The sequence below is a fragment of the Argiope bruennichi genome, chromosome 2, assembly GCF_947563725.1.
Source record: "Argiope bruennichi chromosome 2, qqArgBrue1.1, whole genome shotgun sequence".
Taxonomy (NCBI): domain Eukaryota; kingdom Metazoa; phylum Arthropoda; class Arachnida; order Araneae; family Araneidae; genus Argiope; species Argiope bruennichi.
In genome coordinates this window covers 1565913-1588259 of record NC_079152.1, presented here as the reverse complement: position 1 = coordinate 1588259, position 22347 = coordinate 1565913, and the positions used below count along the sequence as shown (strand labels likewise).

General features: G+C 31.8%; 1 protein-coding gene across 1 annotated transcript in view; it reads right to left on the bottom strand.

Moving 5' to 3' along the window:
- LOC129989237 (uncharacterized) overlaps positions 1-22347 on the bottom strand; it is a 48514-nt gene that overhangs the window by 16994 nt on the left and 9173 nt on the right. The window contains exons 2-4 of the mRNA XM_056097627.1: positions 5932-6028; positions 4497-4865; positions 2779-2969 (exon numbers count right to left, since the gene is read on the bottom strand). Of these exons, the coding sequence (XP_055953602.1) occupies positions 2779-2969; positions 4497-4865; positions 5932-6028 (657 nt within the window). The remainder of the gene's footprint in view (positions 1-2778; positions 2970-4496; positions 4866-5931; positions 6029-22347) is intronic.

Below are 22347 nucleotides of genomic sequence, written 5' to 3'. Positions count from 1 at the left end.
ACAGTTGGTTCAAATTGTAAAAATTGAAAATGTCGTGTCATTTATCATGAAACTCAAGTATTTCGAGATTGGACAGAAATGCAGCTTAGTTCAGGAAAAATGTAATCTATTTCATTTATGAAATATTTTGGTGATGCCATTAGATAAACTTTTAAATTAGAAGATTTTCGTGCTTCTTTTTTAGCACATTTAAGCAATTAAAATGCCTTATTTTTAATAAATTATCTTTAAATATGTTTTGATAGTATGTAAAAACGAATTCGTAAATAAATGTGCTGAAATTTACAAAGATTTAAAAATAAAATGGATGTAAAAAAGGGGCATGATGTACAGAACCATGTAAATTATCATAAAGTCAGGCGTAGGTAAACCCAAACAATTCAAGGATTGATTGCCGCACAAATTATCATTATATCAGAAAAATAATAATAATAAAAAAGAATTGCTGAACTGGCATGGTAAAAAAGTGTCGGTAGAATAATATTTTCCATTGAGAAATTATGATGCCTTACGTATTCCTGTGATGCTAAAAATAATGTCACATTTTCAGTAAACTTCTAAAATATACCCAAAAAATTGTTGATACTATTAAGCACCTTCAGAACAAGAATTTTGTTATAATTTGGGATGCTGAGATAAAAAAAAAATAGTAAATTCAATATAGAATATTATTAACAGGACTTAATGGATATGTATTTATTGCCAGATGCTGATATTCCCAAAAAGAATTGGATTTTTCAGCAAGATTCTTCACCATTTCAACCGATTCAAATCAAAATAGACTTGCTTGTGTGACATTTGTACCCCTTTCATCTAGCAAAAGGATGGTTCACTTTTTCGATCGGATCTATGCATTGCAAGGGGCATATTTAGAATCTAAATTAAATGCTAAATAAAGCAGAATTTGAATGAATGAGGCAAATTATCTCTTTAAGATAATTCGCCACAATCGGATAATAGGGTAAGAGATTATATTTGGTAGTTGACTTCCGATTCCAATAAAATTATTCCAAAATACAGTTTCATTTAAGATAATCATCATAACGGCATGTTTATCCTTTTCTATTTTATATCTGTAAATAAAATGATTAAATATTTGGATCTTTGATTCAGATTCACGTTTTTACATGGGCAGTTTCCGATGGAACAAATACACGAAAAGACAAATGTAGAGAACAAAAATGAAATTTTTATAAAATGCTAAGTAAGCATGATTACTTTTCAATACAATCGTCGCGAAGATTTTTCATATCAACAGACCGTGTTTCTCATCCCTTCTGCGAAGAATGTTGTCACCAGCAGTGTGAGAGAGATCTTAACGATCTTTTGAAGCTCCTCATTAATCAAGAAGTCTTCAAAAGTTCTTTTAAGGAAAGCACGTGGAGTAGGAACATCGTCCTTTAAATCTGGAACTATGCCCCGATGGTCGACCAGTTCGTTGCAAAGGATTTTCACATTTTCAGTTTTTTTGTTTGTTTGTTTGTTTTTTCAACCATATGATCACCTCGATAGACAAAGTGTTGCGTTGTGACAAACGTGTTAACTGAACTTAAAAGATGGGCAGTTTAATAAGAAACCTATTCTACTTCTGGTTCACCAGCTCATTGTATAAAATTGTAGCATCCTCGGTTTTTTTTCAAATACTTGATAAACTTGTTAAATAAGATATGCCGTTGCGTCTTGTATGTTTTCTTGTCTCTCTAAATCGAGAACGTGGCATAGAGCCGAGTTAAATTTTTTTTAATTTTTAAAAATTTTATTCTTTAACTGAAAAATGGCTAAGAGGCAAAAACTTCTGAACTAATGAGAAGCTTCAGAGGAAAGTTTAGGCCCATCTCATAAAATTGGAGGGAACATTCTTCGAAGAAGGGATCAGAAACCTGGTTCATCGATATGACAAATACATGAATTTCGAGGTGATTATGTCCAAAATTTAATTTATAGTCCAACGGAATTTTCGGTAAAAAATTCTTTTGTTGGTTTGCCTTTTTTTTTTTTTTTATGATGCATCGAAACTTGTAGAAAATAAAAGAAAGAAAAGAAGGGGCGGGGAGGAACCAGTTTTCAGACAAAATAGCATCGATTTCTGAATTATATATATATTCAAAAAATACAGTTATAAAAATATCTATCCAGAGGGGAAAAAGCTACGAAAACATTATTATTGTGTTTTCTAATTTTTTCTCTGGCCCTGCACTTGAAAATAATATTTGTGATTTTTATTTATTTTTGTATTTCTACCTTTATTTAATTTCCAAAATGGAAATTTTTTAGCTTTGATTCCTTTGGAGTCATATTTTCACAGGATGCTGTGCATTTTACTTCTGAAATTCCATTATCATCCATTAGCCCGATCGGAAATGCAGCTAAATATGCAAAACTGGGTTTAGGAATAAACCGTCACCCTTCTAGATGCACGCCAAGTTTTCTTGCCAAAGGTCCCAATCCCAGTATACCTACAATGCAAACGGTAAAGACAAAGGTGGGGGATCATTTATTGAGCGCAAGTTCCCCATTCCCTTCGTAGAAGCCACCTTGAATACTATGGCTTTCCAAAGATATTTTGTCAACACGGTTTTTATCAAACACTCCTAACTTTCATATTATAGCACGAGTTTTGCCGTCACCTTATTTTAAGAGTGCTAAATGCTCTGACTTCGCTTTGAAAAATATAAAATAATGTATAATATAAAAGTATAAAATAATATACTTTACTGACATTCGGGTGACAGAATTTTTCCAAAACCCTCATCAAAAACGTTCAAATTCGTCACTCACCACAGTCTTACTCCCACAGATCTGATGGTCAATTTTGAGCGTGTAGGTGTCCTGGGAGCTGCTTCGATTTCCGAAGAGGCAGCATCGGTCATCCGAAGATCCCTCCACTGCGATCTTTCCTCCGAAGTAGGGCCCCGTATGCACGACGATGTCGGAGGAGTTGGCGAGACAGTTGGTGGCGTACGCTGAAACTGAAAGAGAGGATTGGCGACAAAATGATGACATCGATAACAGTTGTAGATGACATCGAAACTGAACACACACACAAAAAGAAAATCTACGAATTTAAGATGATTTGCAATGGCAGGGATATTGAAAGAAAAAGAAATAACAAAAACGTTTTTATATTTGTCCGCCTTTGGCGACTATTTGATTCACCGAGAATATTGGTAATGTTTACTTTCAATTAAATTTCCTACTCATAATCTGAAGTTCATGATTCCTTCATGAAAATATTTTTAAGCTGTGACAAATAATAATCAGTGTACACAAGAAACAAGTGCAAACAAACAAGTGCAAAACAAGTTCAGTGTACACAAGAAACATCCTAATAATGTCAAATTCCATTACATTATAGCCCTATTAAAGACATAACTGTCGTGATAATCTATTTTCAAATTTTCACAGTATTTTAGCCTCACTTCCTTATTCCTGATTTTAACTATACAAATGCCAAACAGAACATCCTTTGCTTTCAAAAGCGGAAGAAAATCCAGCAATTAAATATTTGATGAAATAATGAGAAAGGTTTGAATTTAAGCACAAAAATTCAGAAACTAAAACTGCAAAAACTGACTAAATTCAGAAAAATTCTCCAAGCCTGTTAAACTGATGTGATTAAAAGACATTTTTTTTTTTTTTTTTTTTTTAATTTTGAAATGGTGAGAAGTTCATTTTGTGTTATAATATTTTCCGAAATTATCGGGAGAAACCGCTGAAATTTCTTTGGAATTTAAATGAATGAAAATGATGATTAAAATTTCAAAAACATCGCTTCATTGTAGACATTCCAACCCTCCGAGCTCTATATATACCAAATTTGGTAGGTCAAACCGTCTGGCATGTAGTGTGCCAACACACACATACACACGCGCACATAAATGTGTGTGCAAAAGTGAGTTATTATTTATAGGATATGCTTCAGAATATTTAAATCCTCATTCATAAGGAATGCGAGAATTTCCTTTGCTCAGAAGCGTCAGATGCAACGCCTCAGTCATCTGTACTCCCCTAAAGTCCTGCATTGCTGCCTCATAGCGGCGGGGGGGGGGGGGTCCTGGGCGGAATGGGCGAAGTACGTCAGGAGAGTATTCTCCTGGTAGGGTCACCCAAAGCGTGAAGGCCATTCCATTATGCTCAGCTAAATGCAATGCAAGCATGAGGCAAAGTCAGACTTCAGCCTTTGGTACCTCTGGGTCCTTGACCTCTTGAAGCTGCATTTTAAGCCCTTTTCTCATGACCCGTCGATTAAGAGACAATGAGCACACTGCGAGGCTGTGCTACATTGTTTGAAGGCGTTCGCGCTCATGGACCTGGTTTGATGTCACTGTCGACCAGGTGGGATAAACCACAACAGTCATGTGTGAGATATATATCGGCTTTGAAGCTATGCAAGAAAGTGTGAGACTTTGAAGCTATGCAAGAAAGTGTGAGACTTTGAAGCTACGTTATTGGTATTGTTCCCGAAGAAGATGAAAGAAAATTCTGTGTATACTTACATCCTTTAGTCCTTACAAGAATCCTTTCATTATCCTGGAAATTGGCTCGTCGGCCGTCTGTGTTCGAAGCGCCCACTTGATTTTGGTCGTCCATCGCTTGCACGGACACACTGTAATTGGTCAACATCCGGAGACCAAACAGTGTGGCCTGATAGATACCTTGGCCATCCGTCTTCAGCGAGTCATACCCGTTCAGTGCGCTGCGCTTTCCCAGAAGCAGGTGGCGTTCGAAGCAGTCTTTGTCGGACTTGGACCAAGTGGTCACTTCGCATAGAGTGATGATGAATCCTATCGGTTCTTTGTTCGATGGGTAACGCCACTGTAACTTCACAGATCGAAATTCGGTTTCAGATACAAGGTCTTCCACCCCTGAAGAATAGCACATTGAAAGATCATTTTATTCTAAGGCACTATAAAATATATATAGTAATCCTTCTTTTTTTAAGATGTTTGATAATCTTTTAAACATCTAACATGATTTACGATAATCGAGTTACATAAATGAGTAGTTAATTCACTAGGGCTGCAAAGTTACAGCCCCCATACAATATTTATCGATGTATATAAAACACTAAGGTACATGGTATAGAAGTCGTTATAATTACTTTTTGCAGAATGGCAACAGTAAAATGTAAACAAATCTCTAGACGAACGTTTCAGATTGTTTTAATGAACAGTTTTTACAGCTGCACTTCATTCAGTGCTTCGCAAATCAATGGAGCTGCAAAATGTCATTAGATATGCTTTGAAGGTGATCCTTTCTATTCCCCGAAAAATTCCATTTAGTCGAAGCAAAGAAAATGTAATAGAAATCAAGAAATAGGCATGGATCAGAAAGATGAATCGAGCGCGAAATGACTCATCCCTATGACAATGGATGCCATGTCTTCCAAAAGTATTATCTCACAAAAAGTTGTTTTGCATCAAAAATCTGTGAAAAAGGACGTTTTTAATGATATCCATGCCATTTTCGCACGTTTTTTCTTTATTTTAACGTCTTTAAATTTTCATTTAATAAACAAACTATAATGATGTGTTTAATGTTTTGCAGAAATTTAAATTCCTCATACAAAATATTCCTTTGCGCTATTTTGCCATTGTTAAAAAAAAAAAAAAAAAAAAAGAAAGTGCTTTCATTGAATCATAACTCCGAAGCAGGATTTTTCACATCCGCTTTGATTTCACAATATGCATACTTTTTAATTTGCATACATAGTCATTTGAGCCGACTGATGAAATTAAATTCAGTCTTTCGGCATGACGAAACTATCATAAAAATAATAGTTCCTAAACATAAAGTTCACTTACATTAAATATAATTGTAAGAGAATACAAATATAAATAGCTTAAAAAATGGAATTACTTCACTTTTCTTTAAATGGATTGGAACCGGAAGTGAACTAATAATGAAAAATTCCAACATAAAAACTCTTACCTTCGAAATAGTTATCGAAAGAACTTTGTCCTCCGATTTCACTTATTAAAAGCACAAGGACCAGAGCTGCAAACTTCAGTTTCGCATCCATAAACACCTGCATGAAGGAAAAGAAAGTAAGCTTTCGGAATATGAAATATGGCAAACATTTTAATCATTTTCATCTCATTATCAATCAACACAATCCCCATTTCAAAGAAATCGCCATCATTTCATAAGTTTTGCACTCATTAACAATGTAATAAAGAAAAAAAAACTTATATAAAAATCTTATATAAAAATGCGAGATTTTAAACCACTCCTTCGACCATCTCAAAGAAGATACGCCCATCAGCACCCACAGTTTTCCTAAGGCTGATTGGCCTAAGATTATGAAATGCTGATTTTTCTAAGATTTTAATATTCAAAATTCGGTCAGATGTGATCGCATAAGATAAAATCGTTTATTTATTTAAAAGTTGGAGTGTCAAGAATATTTCACTATGATTCCTTAGGTTCAAAGGACTCTATAAAATTCAGATTTCATCATTTTTAAAGTATATTTATGGACCGAAGCGAATAAAATATTATTATTTAAATACCTTAAATCCCTTTGAAAGTAAAGCGAAAAAAAATTGCATAGTTTAGAGAATTTTTTATTGAACCGGTAGTTGAAATTTTGCATAAATTCTGAAATTTATTATTGAACCGGTAGTTGAAATTTTGCATAAATTCTGAAATTTATTTTGTAGTGCACATAAGAGACTTTCATTCATGTTCTCATATTTATAAAAAAAAATACATGTTTGGTTTCAGCAAATTTTTTTTAATATTGATTGAAGTTTAATCATTTCCACTTTAATTTAAAGTTCAAATTTTACGAGAACTGACAGAAAATGAGTGATATACAGAATAATGAACAGAATGGGTTAAATTTTCTACAATAATATGAATTATGTGACTATCAAATTTTGTATCTTGAAAATATTTTGCTGCAAAAAGTATTTGGAGACCAAGGTACTTAAGTATTTAATTGAAAATTTTAGCGCTCATTCATCTTGGCCACCAGCTGGTCTCCAAAGGCAGCTAGTTTTTAATATATAGAATAGCCTCTTCATGCGACGAGCTATTAGTTGAGCATTCTTTATGTTTAAAATAATTGACAAAAACAAAGAAGCAGTGCTATAGCTAGAACTAGTGTACATATTTCGGCAATTTTTATTTTATAGGACAGTTAAGGATACATCATTTATGATCCCCTGCTCTAACCCATTTCCACTTTTGGGGAAAATTTGAAGATCATTTGTTGTCGTTAGTTACATAATTGAAGGTTCTAAAAAATGTAGGAATTTTTGCATAGCAATATTAGGAATCCAGCTTTGAAAATTCTTCTAGAAAATCCTAAGCATTGTCAGGAAACCTATACAAACGTGAGAATGTTATAGAATGTATACAATGAATTCTCTCTTTAACCGTAGAGCAAGCCCTCTAGCTGCATTCAGAGCAAAATTGTGACGTTGTTGTTGTTTAATAACGGTTTGCTATTTATATGAGTGTTATTGATTTCTGTTACGTTCTATTCTACCTGTGATTCGTGCCTTTTAGTAGAATAAAGTGTCGTTATTCATATATTAATATAGCTTATTCTTATATCAGATGAACTTTCGATAAAATATAGATTAAGTACTTTATTTTATATTCTTTTATAGAAGTTTGCGTCCAGGTCGAAGACCTTTCATCAGGCGTTTCATATTTCGAGCTTTTATAGATAGACCAACTGATTGCAGTTGAAGTTTCGCTCAAAAATTACCTTTGATGGCTAAATTTACAACTCGCATGTTTTCTTTTCACACCGTCGTTTTTTATTTATGATCTTTCCAAAGTGAGAGTGGCCGTTTTGTTCTCAGTTCCTCTTCGTGTTCGCCATCTGAATCGGACAGCCATGACTACGTGGAAAAAAGGGACCTTGCATTGAATCGGGGAATGACAGGCCCAACAGAGCAGAACTGATGGTCAGGACTCAATGGCATTCACTCCCGCCGGATGGAGGCAGCGAATGCTTTCCGCTCATTTAACGACCACAGAATGACATGGAATCTACCGAAATGAATAATTAGTTCGGAATTCATTCCACGTCTGTGTGCAGACGATTTGATGAAATATCGGAATGCGAATGAAGAGATTAGTTTAATGGTTGTGGCAGCTATCTTTCATTTTGATACATTTTTGGAATCAGTAACTCAAAACTTCAAATGCAATTCTTTTTTTGGATTGGAATTTTAATTTTCAAGACGATAAGTAAAAACATGATCCGAAATAAGAAGCTAGCAACAGAAAAATTTTAACTCTAATTTCTACAATAAATTATTCATAAATGTAATTACTAAAACATTCTGCCGTTGGGGAATTCAATGAATATTTGGGTGGAAAAAACACATTTTTTCCGATTCCGTTTATATTCTTTTGTTCCTTTATAATAAATTGGAATTAATACTCTCATGTATGCTTTTTTTTGTATTTATTATTGCCGTTTCGGGTATAACAATAGAAACCTTTTTATTCGCTGAAATATATCTAAGAGAATGTCGTATTCATGGAAACAAAAAAATGTCTTGAGTGCATAACATATATACGATATCGCATAAAATATCTCACATTTTATGACCAAATTTTGACAATGGTAAATTTGTACATATTATACATCTATGGAAAATATTAATTTAAAAAATCTCAAATATCTGAATAAATAAACTTTTTATTCGAGATTGAACATTTAATTATATAAAATAAAGACCAACATATATCATACAAAAATAGCCAATTGATACTGTTATTAATATACCATATTAGTATTATTAGTGATGCAAACAAACAATTAGACAAATGAATGCAACTAAATTTGGTTTTTAGTTTTGTGGTATGTGAGGTCAATTTCGAATTTTTTAAGAAACTACTTAGGCTTACTAATGAATTTAGTCAATCATTTTAATTCTTCTGCAGCGAATTCGGTGGGCGAGAATTCGCACTATTTCTTCTCTATTAACTTTTTACGTTTTCGTACATCGCATACGAAATATAGAGAAAGCATTGTAATCAGTAAAAAGTTCGAACTTGACGAATCTCTACTTTTAGATCTCCTTAAGTTTGAAAAACACTTTTATGGAAAATGTCTGTCTGTGACAAAGATGATTCTAAAACGCTTTCAGCTAGATGCATAAAATGTAGCACACGGTCTTTACACCAAATTCGTATTCTGTCAAATTTTAAGTAAAATCCAATCAGAAAAAGTCTGTTTGTCCGGCTATTTCAAAACATAAGTTAAAATGATAAACACAAAACGGAAAGAACTAGATGTATGAAATTCGATATTTCATAGATCTGAACATGCGAAGAATGTTCCAGAAATGCGAGACTAACAAAATTAATTAATAATATTTACAAGAAAATTTCAAATATCATTTATAATCAGAAAAATAACCTAAAAGAACGGAGTGGCAAAGTGGTTTATATATAAAAAAATTAAAAATAAAAAAAAAGACTGATGTGAAATTTTTAAGGAAGACGAGTTCATTGTTGAAAAATAGCAAAAACATTCCAAAGTGTATCCTGACAGATTTATCACATCCAAACTTAGGAAATATGTGCTGTCATTCCGCCATGAAAAACTGAACACCTGAAGCAACACTCACTAGTATTGAGTAGAAAAATATTAATCTCTTACCATTTAGATCTCGTTTAAGAATGTAGTTATTAAATTACTTTTCCTGCTCAAAAACCGAAATGTTTGAAGAATTAAATTCTTTATATTAGCAAGCTTCAAGAATTGATGGAAAACTTCCCCGACATTCATTCCGTACGTATAATTAGATAAGCAAAAACTAAATATTATTTATAAGTTCAAACACAGCCAGTTGCCATACGTTGGAACTGTAGGCATACTGTGTGTTTGGATCATAAACACACTCTACATCATGCAGCACTTATTTAAGATAAGTGATGTGCCACAGAGCAAGGCGCGAGAATGCAGGTCTTGCAGCAAAGCGTAAAAATGTTGATTCCCCCTCCCCCCCCCAAAAAAAATGAAACTATGTGTATTGAAAGAAGAAGGAAATTTTAATTAGAGAAGCATGTAAAGTATTCAACGTCAAATTTGTAACATTCATGCAGCATTTGGCGCTTTTTAAGAAGCCCGGTAAAGATAAATTAAAATAGGATGCTCAATATGACACAAGAAAAGTAAATTTCTGAAAAAGCAATGCTGTGCTGGAGGCAATACAAAAATAAAATGGTAAATATGAACTACGGATTGGCGAAGAATGGAGATTTAATTACTATTGCTGAGGCTAATAATAAAAATCAGCCCTCAAGAGCAATGAAGTATGTGTGTGTGTGAGGGGGGGGGAGCAGATGAGAAAAATGGTTGAGACTGTTTAAGACAAAATACGTTGTAAAATAATCCATTAAAAAGCCAGAAAAGGCAAGTTTATCAGGAGCAACAGCTTTCAACCTACCAAGGGAAATGCTGGCTGGGGTTTTTTCTTCCTTGGTGGGCAAATCAAAGTGTGAGGTTGAATCACCATAACTCCAATGGCGAGATTTGCCCCCGACACCAGGCAGGTGATAGCCAGTAGGACTCAACCATAATTCCCGCATAAAGATTACAAGGAGAAGAAAAAGGAATTTAAAGATGACAAGGAGAAGTCAAGGTTGTTTTGATGCTTAGGATTTTTAAAAAGAGGAGATTCTGATGGTTGGTTGGCGAATGTTTTGATCATTATGTCGTGAAATGTGTTGTGGAAAAATGAGTGCTGTCGAGATAGCAGGTTGAAGGTTGCTTCTCTTTGCGGTAACCCAACCAACAGGTAAATCTTCTTTTAAAATCTCGAAAACTGAAGTTGAGGTTAAGCCTTTTTCTCCTCTTTTTCGCATCTCGAATTCGAACTAACATCTGTGTAGACGTTAATAGGATCCCAGGTATAAAATGGTATTATCCAAAGTACAAGACTGCCTTGTACCTTGGATCACTTTGCGTGCAATTAATTTTTTAATTCACCTTCCTTATTTTACTGTGTTGTAGCTCGTAAAAATGAAACCTAAATAGATATTACATAAAATAAGTGACATATAAAAATGTGAATTGTTTGTAGTATAGAAGAAAAAGTCATAGACAGATGCTCCGACTCGTCCAAAAGTATACGGAAAAATCTAAATGATAGGAAGCCGTGACAGCATAGGCGGGAGCTAAGGCTGAGTCTTAAGGCCCATCACCGGCCACGGTATTACCTCTCCAATAGAAGGCCCCTCCCATCATTAGGGGTAGTTGACTCCACATCATTTCTGTACTCAAAAGGGCGGCGAGAATTAATCATTTTAAATATTTCCGCGATGCATATTTAGTGAGGAATAAAATTAAGATAAATTTTATATATTTCTGTACAAATTATAAAAAGTTTTATTCGTAGTTTAGAAATTTTCTCCCTTGTGTTTTGTATAACGTTTTTCTTTTGAACTTTCATTTAATCTCAGCTATAATAAAAGGGTGCGAGGGTGAATTTTCCACAGGACAGATTGTTTGATGCATACCTACCAAATTTGGTTCAGATATACTTAGGAAAGTGAAAACGTGAACCTCAGAGAAATATTTTGGAAATTTTAAATAATAAAAATGAAGCAAAATTTTAGTACATTTCCGCGATAGTTCTTGAAAATATTATTGTACAAAGCTAATTAAATAAAATTGAATGATTAATTAGTTAATTAAATAAAATTGAATGAATAGTGACACTGTTTAACTAAAAAAATATTTTTTATCTATGATACCAATTAAAAAGAAGAGCAAACTCTTGTCTACTTTTAAAAAATATTTTGCTATGCTAATATTTAAACCGTTTCTATTCTTTTATTAAACATCAAACATCTTTTATTAAATAGGATCTCCCCCCCCACTCTTGAAAGCTGAGGATTTTGTTTAATATCCGCATAGTTTACAGGACGAATGAGGAATTGACATTACAGTATCGTAAAAGTTCGAAAATATATTATCCAAACAGTTGCATAGCACTAATATATCATGGGGCTTGACTTTATTAGTTTGGTTCATATACACAATGTATATAACAAGTGTAAGGCTATTAAAATAATATGACTATAATGTCTGTCATCATTCCATACTTAAAAATGCTCTCTTGGAAGAATTTTGAATACCAAATGTATGCAAAAGAGATTCGGCGGTCATTAAACACAACTTATATTCTCTCGAACCAGCTGGTCGCTAAAGGCGGCTCGTAGTAAATAAATTTATTTTCTTTTATAAAATAAAGGTCTAGAAACCTCTAACGATAGAGTTGTACTAAGTTTTTAAAATTCTTAAAGAGATAAAATAATCTTGTAATAAATAAATTATTTGAGGGAGGAGAGATATCTAAAAAATTTGTATTGACACAATGCAATTAACAAGAATGATCAGATTACTAATGGTGAGATCCAAGATTTAAGGATTTGGCTTACTTTTTCGCGTGGTGTACAAAGTGGGATTTTAATAAAATGTTTGAAATTTTGTTATACTTAAAATGAAGGTGTAATGTTATAATCCTGTAACGGTGAAATATTTTCGAAGTGAACACATTTATAAATATTGCCGCTTTTTCCTGTGATATAATTGAGGGTGGCGTGGCTAGAGCGGACACAGAAGATTTCGTGGTCAGAGCGGACACTCCGAAACTCATCGTGGTTAGAGCGGACACATTTCCCCCCCCCCCCCCATTTTAGAACAGATAAAGGGTCAGAGCGGACAGTGGCTACAGCGGACACGTGAGAGGAGCTGGGTGGGCAGAGCGGACATTCTTGCAGCTATTGTGTTGTTTCCCTAATCAGTCGGGAGAAATGCATACGAACATTTGCGTACAGGTCATAAAAGGCCAATAAATCTTGCGTAGCTCTTTATAAAAAAGGGGATAGAGAGTGATTCGTTTAGGTTTGCTAAAACATATGTTATCTGTTGGCAATTGTATTTGGCGAGAAAATAATCTTAAAATAATGAAAAGGACTTAACAAAGAGTGATAAGTTAAAAAAAGAAAAATACCCTCAGCTCTTGATAATTTTTAGAATAGAAAGGTATTTAGTTTTATACTTTCAGTTAATGACAGAGAACCCTGCAGTCAAATTTATTCAAGTCATAATCAAGTATTGATTAAATTAATTTTGCAACTTCATTCTAATAATATTCCTAATTACCATTTACAAGCTATTCGTTATGCTATTTTATAATTCTAAAACATTTGGAGCTTTACAGTTTAAAAAAATATATTCCCCCCCTTTTACAATATTGTTTAGAGTGTTATAGAAAGTTGTCTTTTGTTTTCGATATTTTGCTTAAAATTAATTTTACGTTTTGACTGTGCACTTTTTTATTTGTACAACATTGAAATGGACTTTTTAGAAAGGGACTTGCGATTTCAGTTTTCAAAATTTACTATTAAAATTGCCAAATAAAAATTAAATTAAAATCAATAAAAAAAATTTGGATAGAAAATGGGGTTTTGAGATTTGCATTATCCCAGAGCCCCTGGTAGGTTTAAAATGGCCATGAATTCTTCTGAAATTAGAAATAATTACATTGTTTAAAATATGGAAAAAACGCATAGCTAATCAGTAAACATTTCAATAAAGGTGTAGATGTATATTGTTGAAGAGTGTATTACTAGAACTTCATTCAACACTATTTTTTATGATTTATTGTACATATAAAAACGATCTTCAATAAAATTAAAGTTTCTGAAGAACATATATTACATATATTAATGTAAAATTCATTTTTCTCAATTCTATTTTATTTTTTAACAGTGTATTTGGATTTTGGTTTAATAAAAGTGCAACTAGAAGAAAATTAAATTTGAATTCAACTAATATCTCCTACAAATTTTCACAGATACAAATGATCAGTTAGCAAAATATTAATATACTTCTGATTTAGTACGCTGTTTATTTTATGCACCGTATACTTACAATATTTCATATACAAAATGCAAAGTCATGTAATGAACAAATAATTTATCAGAGTACAGATTTTTTTAAAAAAATGTAACAACATTTAAATTAAATCTAAGACGATAAATAGAAAAATTTAAATTTGTAAGTTCTACTCTCGAAACTGAATTTTTAAAAAAACTGATATAGCATGGAAACTTAACATCCGAAGTTGGAAGCTTTTCTTGCTATTTACGGCATTTCAAGAATTGCTTTTGCAACTTTTCCCTCCTTACAAATCATTCCAATACCCCTAACCTCATTTAATTGTACTTTAAATTTAATAAACAACTTTTTTTAAGTGCCTATATTTAAATAACATATATTTTAATGTTCGAAATTATTGAAATAAATAAACGAAGCAAGAAGAAATAAAGCAAAAACTGAAACGCAAACTCTTTCGTTTAATGCAAAACGTTATATTTATGTAAAGTAATGCCTTTATATCTAAAAACTAGAAGAAATTATTATTATTTCGAAGTGCATACGCTATTTATATGAGAAGAAATATCATTCCTTAATGATTTTTATCATACATTTTTGAATAAATACATTGAAGAGCAATCCATCTTTCATAAAAAGCAAAGTGGAAATGATTCATATAGACTAAAAGAAGAAACACAAAAAGTGTTTTTTAATTTGAAATCCTGAGAATTAGGCGACCCTGGAATAAAAAGGAAAAAAGCATATGTAAAATTGAATGAAAGAATTGAAAACATCCTAAAAGAATTCGAAACATCAAACAATTTAGAAAAATGTCACAATAAACAATTAGAAAGTTTTGTAACTAGGTTGGACTAAATCCAATGGTAAATGATATTTATGCCTTTATAATAAAGATTAGTTAGTATTTATTTACTTGTATTTTTTTAATATACTTGTATCTGTTTTATATATTTTACTTCTAGTATTTATTTTTACTTACATTAATGAAACTAATTAATTTTATGGCAATTGCACCTGTTCTAATATTTATTTGACTCTAAATTACAGTTTTTCACAAAATCCCTGAAATTCGTTCATACCCTTCATTATAATGTTACTTACTATTAATTTTTAATGTTTAAAATGCATTCGCACTAAAATATAATATAAATAATCAAATTTGATTGGCAAAAATGTATTTATCCTTGTAATTTGATAATCGAGTGCAAAAACCGAAAATTTCGGTAAAAAAAATGTTATCCCACGTGAAAGAGATTTGCCACTTAAAATACTGTTTAAAATTATATTTGTGATTTTTAAAAGTATTTATTTACTTATTTATCTGCACCCTTTATCTGTTCTAAGATGGGGGGGGGGAAATGTGTCCGCTCTAACCACGAAATCTTATGTGTCCGCTCTAGCCACGTCCGCTCTAGCCACGTCCGCTCTAGCCACGTCCGCTCTGGCCACGCAACCTAATTGAGTGTATGGACAGAAAACTGGGGAAATTCATCAAACAATCAACGGAGAGGTGCAGGCTTCTAAAACAGTAGCAGTTATAACGGTCAAAAGTTGAAATTAAAAAATAGTTGGCCGAGAAGACTAATATTTAATTGAAATTCTTAGCAACCATTCATCCAATGGAATCGTTTGAGCGCCAAAGGCGGATAGTTTCTGGGGGGGGGGGAATCTATAATCTTCGATTATTTGTTTGTAGTTAAAAGATGTCATTAAATAATTCTAAACACTGATGAAATTCCTACATAAATTTTAAGCAAAAATTTATTTTAAAAATTTAAACATATAAGTAAACTGTGTCTTTCTACGTTTTTTTTTTTTTTTTTTTCCCCTTCAGTAGTTACAGAAGGAGAAATGAAATTAGCAAATAACTTTTGTAAATTTATTCAAAAAATAAAGCTGGAGTTTGAAATGTTGGTCATTTGCTGGTTATTTAGGAACGGACACTCATCTTTCAAAATGTTCACTTCATCGGGTGAAAATTTGCTCTTGATACATTTGACGTGCACCAGAAATGATTACAAGACAGTCTTTCGGTCTGGTTCCAAATCTGACTGCTACTGTGCCCCAGGGCCATATGGTACATCTTAGAAATATGAGTGCAGTGGATGCTTAATATATACAATAATTAATTTATTAAAAGTTATTTAATAAGCAAATTGAGTAAAATGACCTAAATATGTTATTAACTCAAATATCTCAATCCGGTGACTTCGATAGAATTATTCTAATAATGTTAACAAACAGTAATGATTCCATTGTAAAAAGAAAACAATCTCTGCTAATAATGGAAGAGAAGGAATGTGTGTGCATTAGAGCTGTATGACTGTTTGATCCTATTTGGCGCATATATACTTTAAATGGTGGGAAGGTGCATTTTGAAGTCACATTTTTGAAAAATAAATTACAGTTATTTAAAAATTAAGAGAGAATCTGACATTCTCCCGCAATGAAAATAGTATAGCACAAAATAAATTTTTACATCAATTTAATTTTTAAAAACAATTGTGTTTTTAATGACACTCATTTTATTTCCATGCAATTTCTTTCCTGAATTTTAACTATTGATTTTAATCTTATTTTCTTAATTTTCAACAATGGGTTTCAACTTTGTTATGAAATTCCAAACCGTTTTCATCGTTTCATGAAATATTTACTCTCGTGATTTTCTTCCATTGTTAAAAGCCAAGGAAGCTAAAGTGTTCGCGGTTGTCTATAGAATTAACTACAGTACTGCAGGAGATGACACACAATTTGATGTAGATTAGTCACTCGATTCGATTAAAGATTCATGTGCGTAATAAACAGAATAATTGTAAAACTGTTAAAAGAATGCCTTTTTTAACCGATGCTTGAAACTGCTGTGAGGAGGTATTCATCACTATTATGTATAAAAGATTTAAATCAAATATAACAATTACTTCTGGTAAATCAGTTGGTCTCCAAAGGCGGTTAATCTATATCTATACTTATAATAAAGCTCAATGTGTGTGTGTGTGTGTGTGTTGGCGCTCTACAGGCCAGGTCATTTAACATACAGCTATCAAATTTGGTACATGTATACCTTAGAGGTCGGGAATGTGCACCTGGGGTCCCTTTTTTTGAAATTTTAACTAGAATTTTAATTATTAATTAAAAACTAACTTTCCCGCCAAAAAAATCTTCCATTTTCCCCACCGCCAACTTTTCCGCCAAAAAAATCTTCCATTTTCGCCACCGCCAAACGAGTAAGGCTTCCGTGTTTTTTTTCTCCCAACAGTAATGAGGCTAGGGTTAGTATTTTTCGGCGGATTATTTCAAACGATTCTGCTTATTTTCTTAATGTTTGATGCATTTAAAATTAAACATTGTTAATTAATCGATCCTTCAGATTCATTCTGAAGTACTTTTGAATTAAAATAAAACAGAATAAATGAAATTAAAAATTTCTAATCCGCATAGCGTTACCCCAACTGGCGTAGAAAAAAAAAAATCACGTATTTGCTTTACGTAACTGGCGTTGAAAATTCACGCATGCGCTTTGTGTTCTGAATTCCGCATTGTGTTGACGAATTATTATCAACTGATGCGGACTGGATTTAAATTTTTTTTAGGTTCTTTGCATGCTTTTGTAATTAAAATGTATTTATGTTAGTTATATATTTTTTGTATATGCTTATAGTTTTAAGTGCATCGTTTTTTAAGTAGTTTTTTTAAAACCTGTTTTAAACCGTCTATTTTAAACGATTCGTTTCATTTTCTTAGTGTTTGATGCATTTAAAAGTAAACATTGTTAATGAATCGATCTGCTCATGATGAATCTAAGAAAATTTTGTTGACAAATTCTTGAGATAATACGTAAATTGAAAAAGATATTCTTTAGTGCCCATAAAGTTTAAACGCTGTGTGACTCTATTTTCAGTAATCAGATTATAAAAAAAATGCTTTGTTTCAGTAAAAAAATATTATTATATTAATTGAAGATTAATTCTTTCCACTTTAATTTAAAGCATAAATTCTACGGGTGCTAACAGAAAATTAGAGAGATACATATTACGTTATGACTGAAGGCCTTTATAATATTATGAGTGAATTGTATGACTATCAAAATTTGAAGTTTTAAAATATTTTGATGAAGAAGCTATTAAAGTAGGAATTGCATAAAATATTTAAATATAAAAATTTTAATGAACATTAAGATTGGCGAACCGGCTGGTCGACAAATTCTTGAGATATTACATAAATTAAGAAAGATATTTTTTAGTTCCCATAAGGTTTAAATGCTCAGTGACTCTGTTTTCGTTAATCATGTTATTAAAAAAATTAACATTTATTGACGAACACGGACACACTGATATTCACCGTTACTCTGATTAGATGTTACAAAATCTGAATAGATAAACATAAACGTGTAAACAGCTGTGCGCCGGTTTCTATAGCAACACAGCTGCAAAGGGAAAAGAAGTTTCTAATACAGAACATCTGCTTTACACAATTTTATAGAATAACTTTTCCCCTTTTTCGTTTCATTTTTTTTTTAAAATTACTTATTTAATAAGAACACCTGCTTTACCCAATTTTTTAGAATAGTTATTTTCCCCTCTTCGCTTGCTTTAAAAAAACATCTATACTTATATATAAAGTTCAATGTGTGTGTGTTTGTGTGTGTTGGCGCTCCTCAGAAAAGACCATTTGACCTACAGCTACCAAATTTGGTACATGTATACCTTAGAGGTCGGGAATGTGCACCTGGGGTCCCTTTTTTTGAATTTTTAATTAGAATTTTAATTATTAATTAAAAGCTAACTTTCTCGACAAAAAATTATTCATTTTCCCTACCACGAAATGAGTAAGAGTTCAGTTTTTTCCCCCGACAGTAATGAGGCTAGGTCTAAGATTTTTCGGCTGATTATTTCAAAGGATTCTGTTTTATTTTCGTAATGTTTGGTGCATTTAAAATTAAACATTGTTAATTAATCGATCTTTCAGATTAATTCTGCAATACTTTTGAATTAAAATAAAACAGAATAAAGGAAATAAAAATGTCTAATCTGCATAGCGTTACCCCAACTGGCTTAGAAAAACTCACGCATTTGCGTTATCGTAACTAGCTTTGTAAATTCACGCATGCACATTGTGTTCTGATTGTTGACATGGCAACAAATATCAACGGACGATTTAAATTATTTTTAGATTAGTTGCATGCTTTTGTAATTAAAGTGTATTTATGTTAGTTATATATTTTTTGTGTATGCTTATAGTTTTAAGACCATCGTCTTTTAAGTAGTTTTTTTCAACCGATTATTTTAAACGATTGGGTTGTTTGTTTTTTTAGTGTTTGATGCATTTAAAATTAAACATTGTTAATTAATCACTCTGGTCATGATGAATCTGAGAAAATTTTGTTGACAAATTTTTGAAATATTACATAAATTAAGAAAGATATTCTTTAGTGCCCATAAAGTTTAAACACTCAGTGACTGTTTTCAATAATCAAATTACAAAAAAAAATACTTTGTTTCAGTAAAAAATATTATTATATTAATTGCAGATTAATCCTTTCCACTTTAATTTAAAGTATAAATTCTATGGGAGCCAACAGAAAATGAGAGAGATACATATTACGTTATGACTGAAGGCCTTTATAATATTATGAGTGAATTATATGCATATCAAAATTTGAAGTTTAAAAATATTTTGATGAAGAAGCTATTAAAGTAGGAATTGCATAAAATATTTAATTATGAAAATTTTAACGAACATTAAGATTGGCGAACCGGCTGGTCGCCAAAGGCGGCTAGTGTTAAATAAATCAGGGGAATTGTGCAAGAAATAAAAAAAAAATATATATATAAATTTTATTTCTAATTAAATTCCTAATTTTTATCTTCAATTAGCCTACGTTAACTTCATTCCAAAATGGTTTTTTTTTTTCCCTGATCCAATTCCCACTTATTTATTTAATTATTTCCAACACACGTTTAACAAAATTATTGATTCCATTTATTCCCGTGACGGGAGGGAAAGGAAAAAATATCCTTACCTACGCATCTTTTTAAAATATATTTAACTTTCCCTTACCTAAGTCAACACGTGTGAAAATATCAGAATTGCGCTATTTTTGGAAATTTAACTAAAATTTTATCTAATTAAAAATGGAACGAGATTTTGAATGAAGAGAGATGAAGAATGATTTTTTTTTATATCTATGTATATATATCATAAATCAATATTCGGGCCCAAAACGAATTTTTGCACCATCTGAATTTTTAAAAAATGTCTCTTTACCAGTTTAGTTAGTTTTTTCTATATTTCGTCGATCTTTAAATTTTTGTCAGAACTTTTTCAAAAACACATAATTTCGAACACATCAGATTTCATAGTTCCAGTGAATTTCAAACTTTTTTTCATTGTTTCGACAAATATTTGATGGTGTGAATTTCTCCCATTGTTTAAAACTAAGAAAGGCAGTTTCAGCTTACATTCTTTCTTACAATTTAAATAAATAATCATAAAATAAAATTATATTACACAAAAAGCAACAAGCAGTTTGAAAAAAAAAAAAAAAATGCCGACACTGAAGTTATTATTGGTACTTTGATGACCTAAGACATGATTTCATTTAGAAAATAAGCAGCTGTTCGAAAATAAGTGTTATAAAATTTTTAAAAGAACGCGACATTTATATCTTTACAGCTTGATACTTGATTTTTTTATGAAGAGAATCATGAACACCAAATTTTGCCTAAGAGATTTAATTGAAATCAAACACACTACCAATATTCCTAGCAAATCAACTCATCAACACAGGTGACAAATTTAAAATAATCGAAAAGTGTCAAGATTTTGGAGAGAATTGTTGGTTTACAGAAAAGTATATAATCTAGAAGACTCAAATATTGTAAAAGAAATATTTGCATACAAAATCTTATATCGTGTGAATGACTCTAATTATTAAAAATAAAAATAAATAAATGTTATGAATGATTGGAGCTGCGAATTAATTTAATATGTTGGTTCCTTCGTGCAATCCATGATTCCCTTTACTTCCTGTATTACAAAACGGAGATAAAATCAACAAATTATGACAAAATAATAATAATAATAGGTATATAATAGCCCGATTTAATGGTATTAAAAAGGTTAGGTATATAAATAGGAAACATTCATATATAAAGAAAGAAGCTATCGTTGAATTTCTGCATTTCATAAACGTAAACAGAACAGGGGAGGAAATATGAGAAAAAGAATCATTTTTTCAAATTCTTTCCTGAAAAAAACAACAACACATTTTAAATGTAGGCTTTTCGTTATTGGAGATTTGTTTACTCCAGCAGAAACATCGTTCCAAGCGCTTTGAAAAGCGCTGCCATTCCAAGTTCGATGCGTAAAATAATGATGAATGGCTCTTCCATCTTTGCAATCAACGCGATCCCATCAGAGCGAGAAATATTCCATTTTTCTGTTTTTCTTCGCAGACGGGTTTCTCATTTAAAAGCAATGCGTCACTCCCCCCCCCCGTCCTAAATCCCCCTCCCCAGCGCGTATTGATTATTGTGACCTATTCCGGGGAAGAGATGACATACATCCTTCTGCCCACCCCTCTCACTCAATAGAAGAGAACTTCAACGGTGATGAGTCGAATGCGCTGATGAATAAAATGTGTTCTTTGTTTCTATTTTTAGAACAAGAGGAACAGCCTTTTCTCAGGCGCTGTATTGTAGAATGGAGGCCATATAATTATTAAATGGTTTTAAAACGAAAGTTAGTTTTTGAGTACTCACATGCGTGTGTGTGTGTGTGCACATGCATTTATCGATTTTTTTCCCCCTCTTCCAGCAAACGATTTTATAACTACATGAAATTTCATTACGAATTGAGCTCTGCTCTCACTCAAAGGAACACTGCTAGCTGCAAATCGATTTTTAACTCTTTTTTTATTTAAACACCTGCTTGTTTTGCTTGAGTAATATAAATATGAAAGTGAGAAACCAAGCAATTTTATTACGCGCGTTTGGAACAAATGGCGTCTGCTTAGATGGCAATTTTTGAATACTGAATTTGAATGAAGGCGATAAGACAAGGTGAATATTGCAAGGGGGGAGGAGAATAGCTGTCTCATAAAAATTTATAAATTAAGCATGAAGTACAGTTTTTTAGTTTAATTTCTTTTAATTCTTAGGGTAAATTTGTAATTATTTTATTATAATTATTTGATATAGAATATAAAAATGGGAATAAAAAAAAGACACATCCTTTGAAAAATGGTTTGCATCCCATGTAGGTTGTATTAAAAAGTTATAAAGACTTTTTTGATTAAATAATTTAACAGCATGCATTTTAATCCAATGGGAAATGTTCGTACGTATATATATATATATATATATATATATATATATATATATATATAATATGGCGAATGCATTGACTGTTGCTATATAACTTGAATTCTACAATTTCTACATCGAAGAACGGTGAAATAGGTCTTT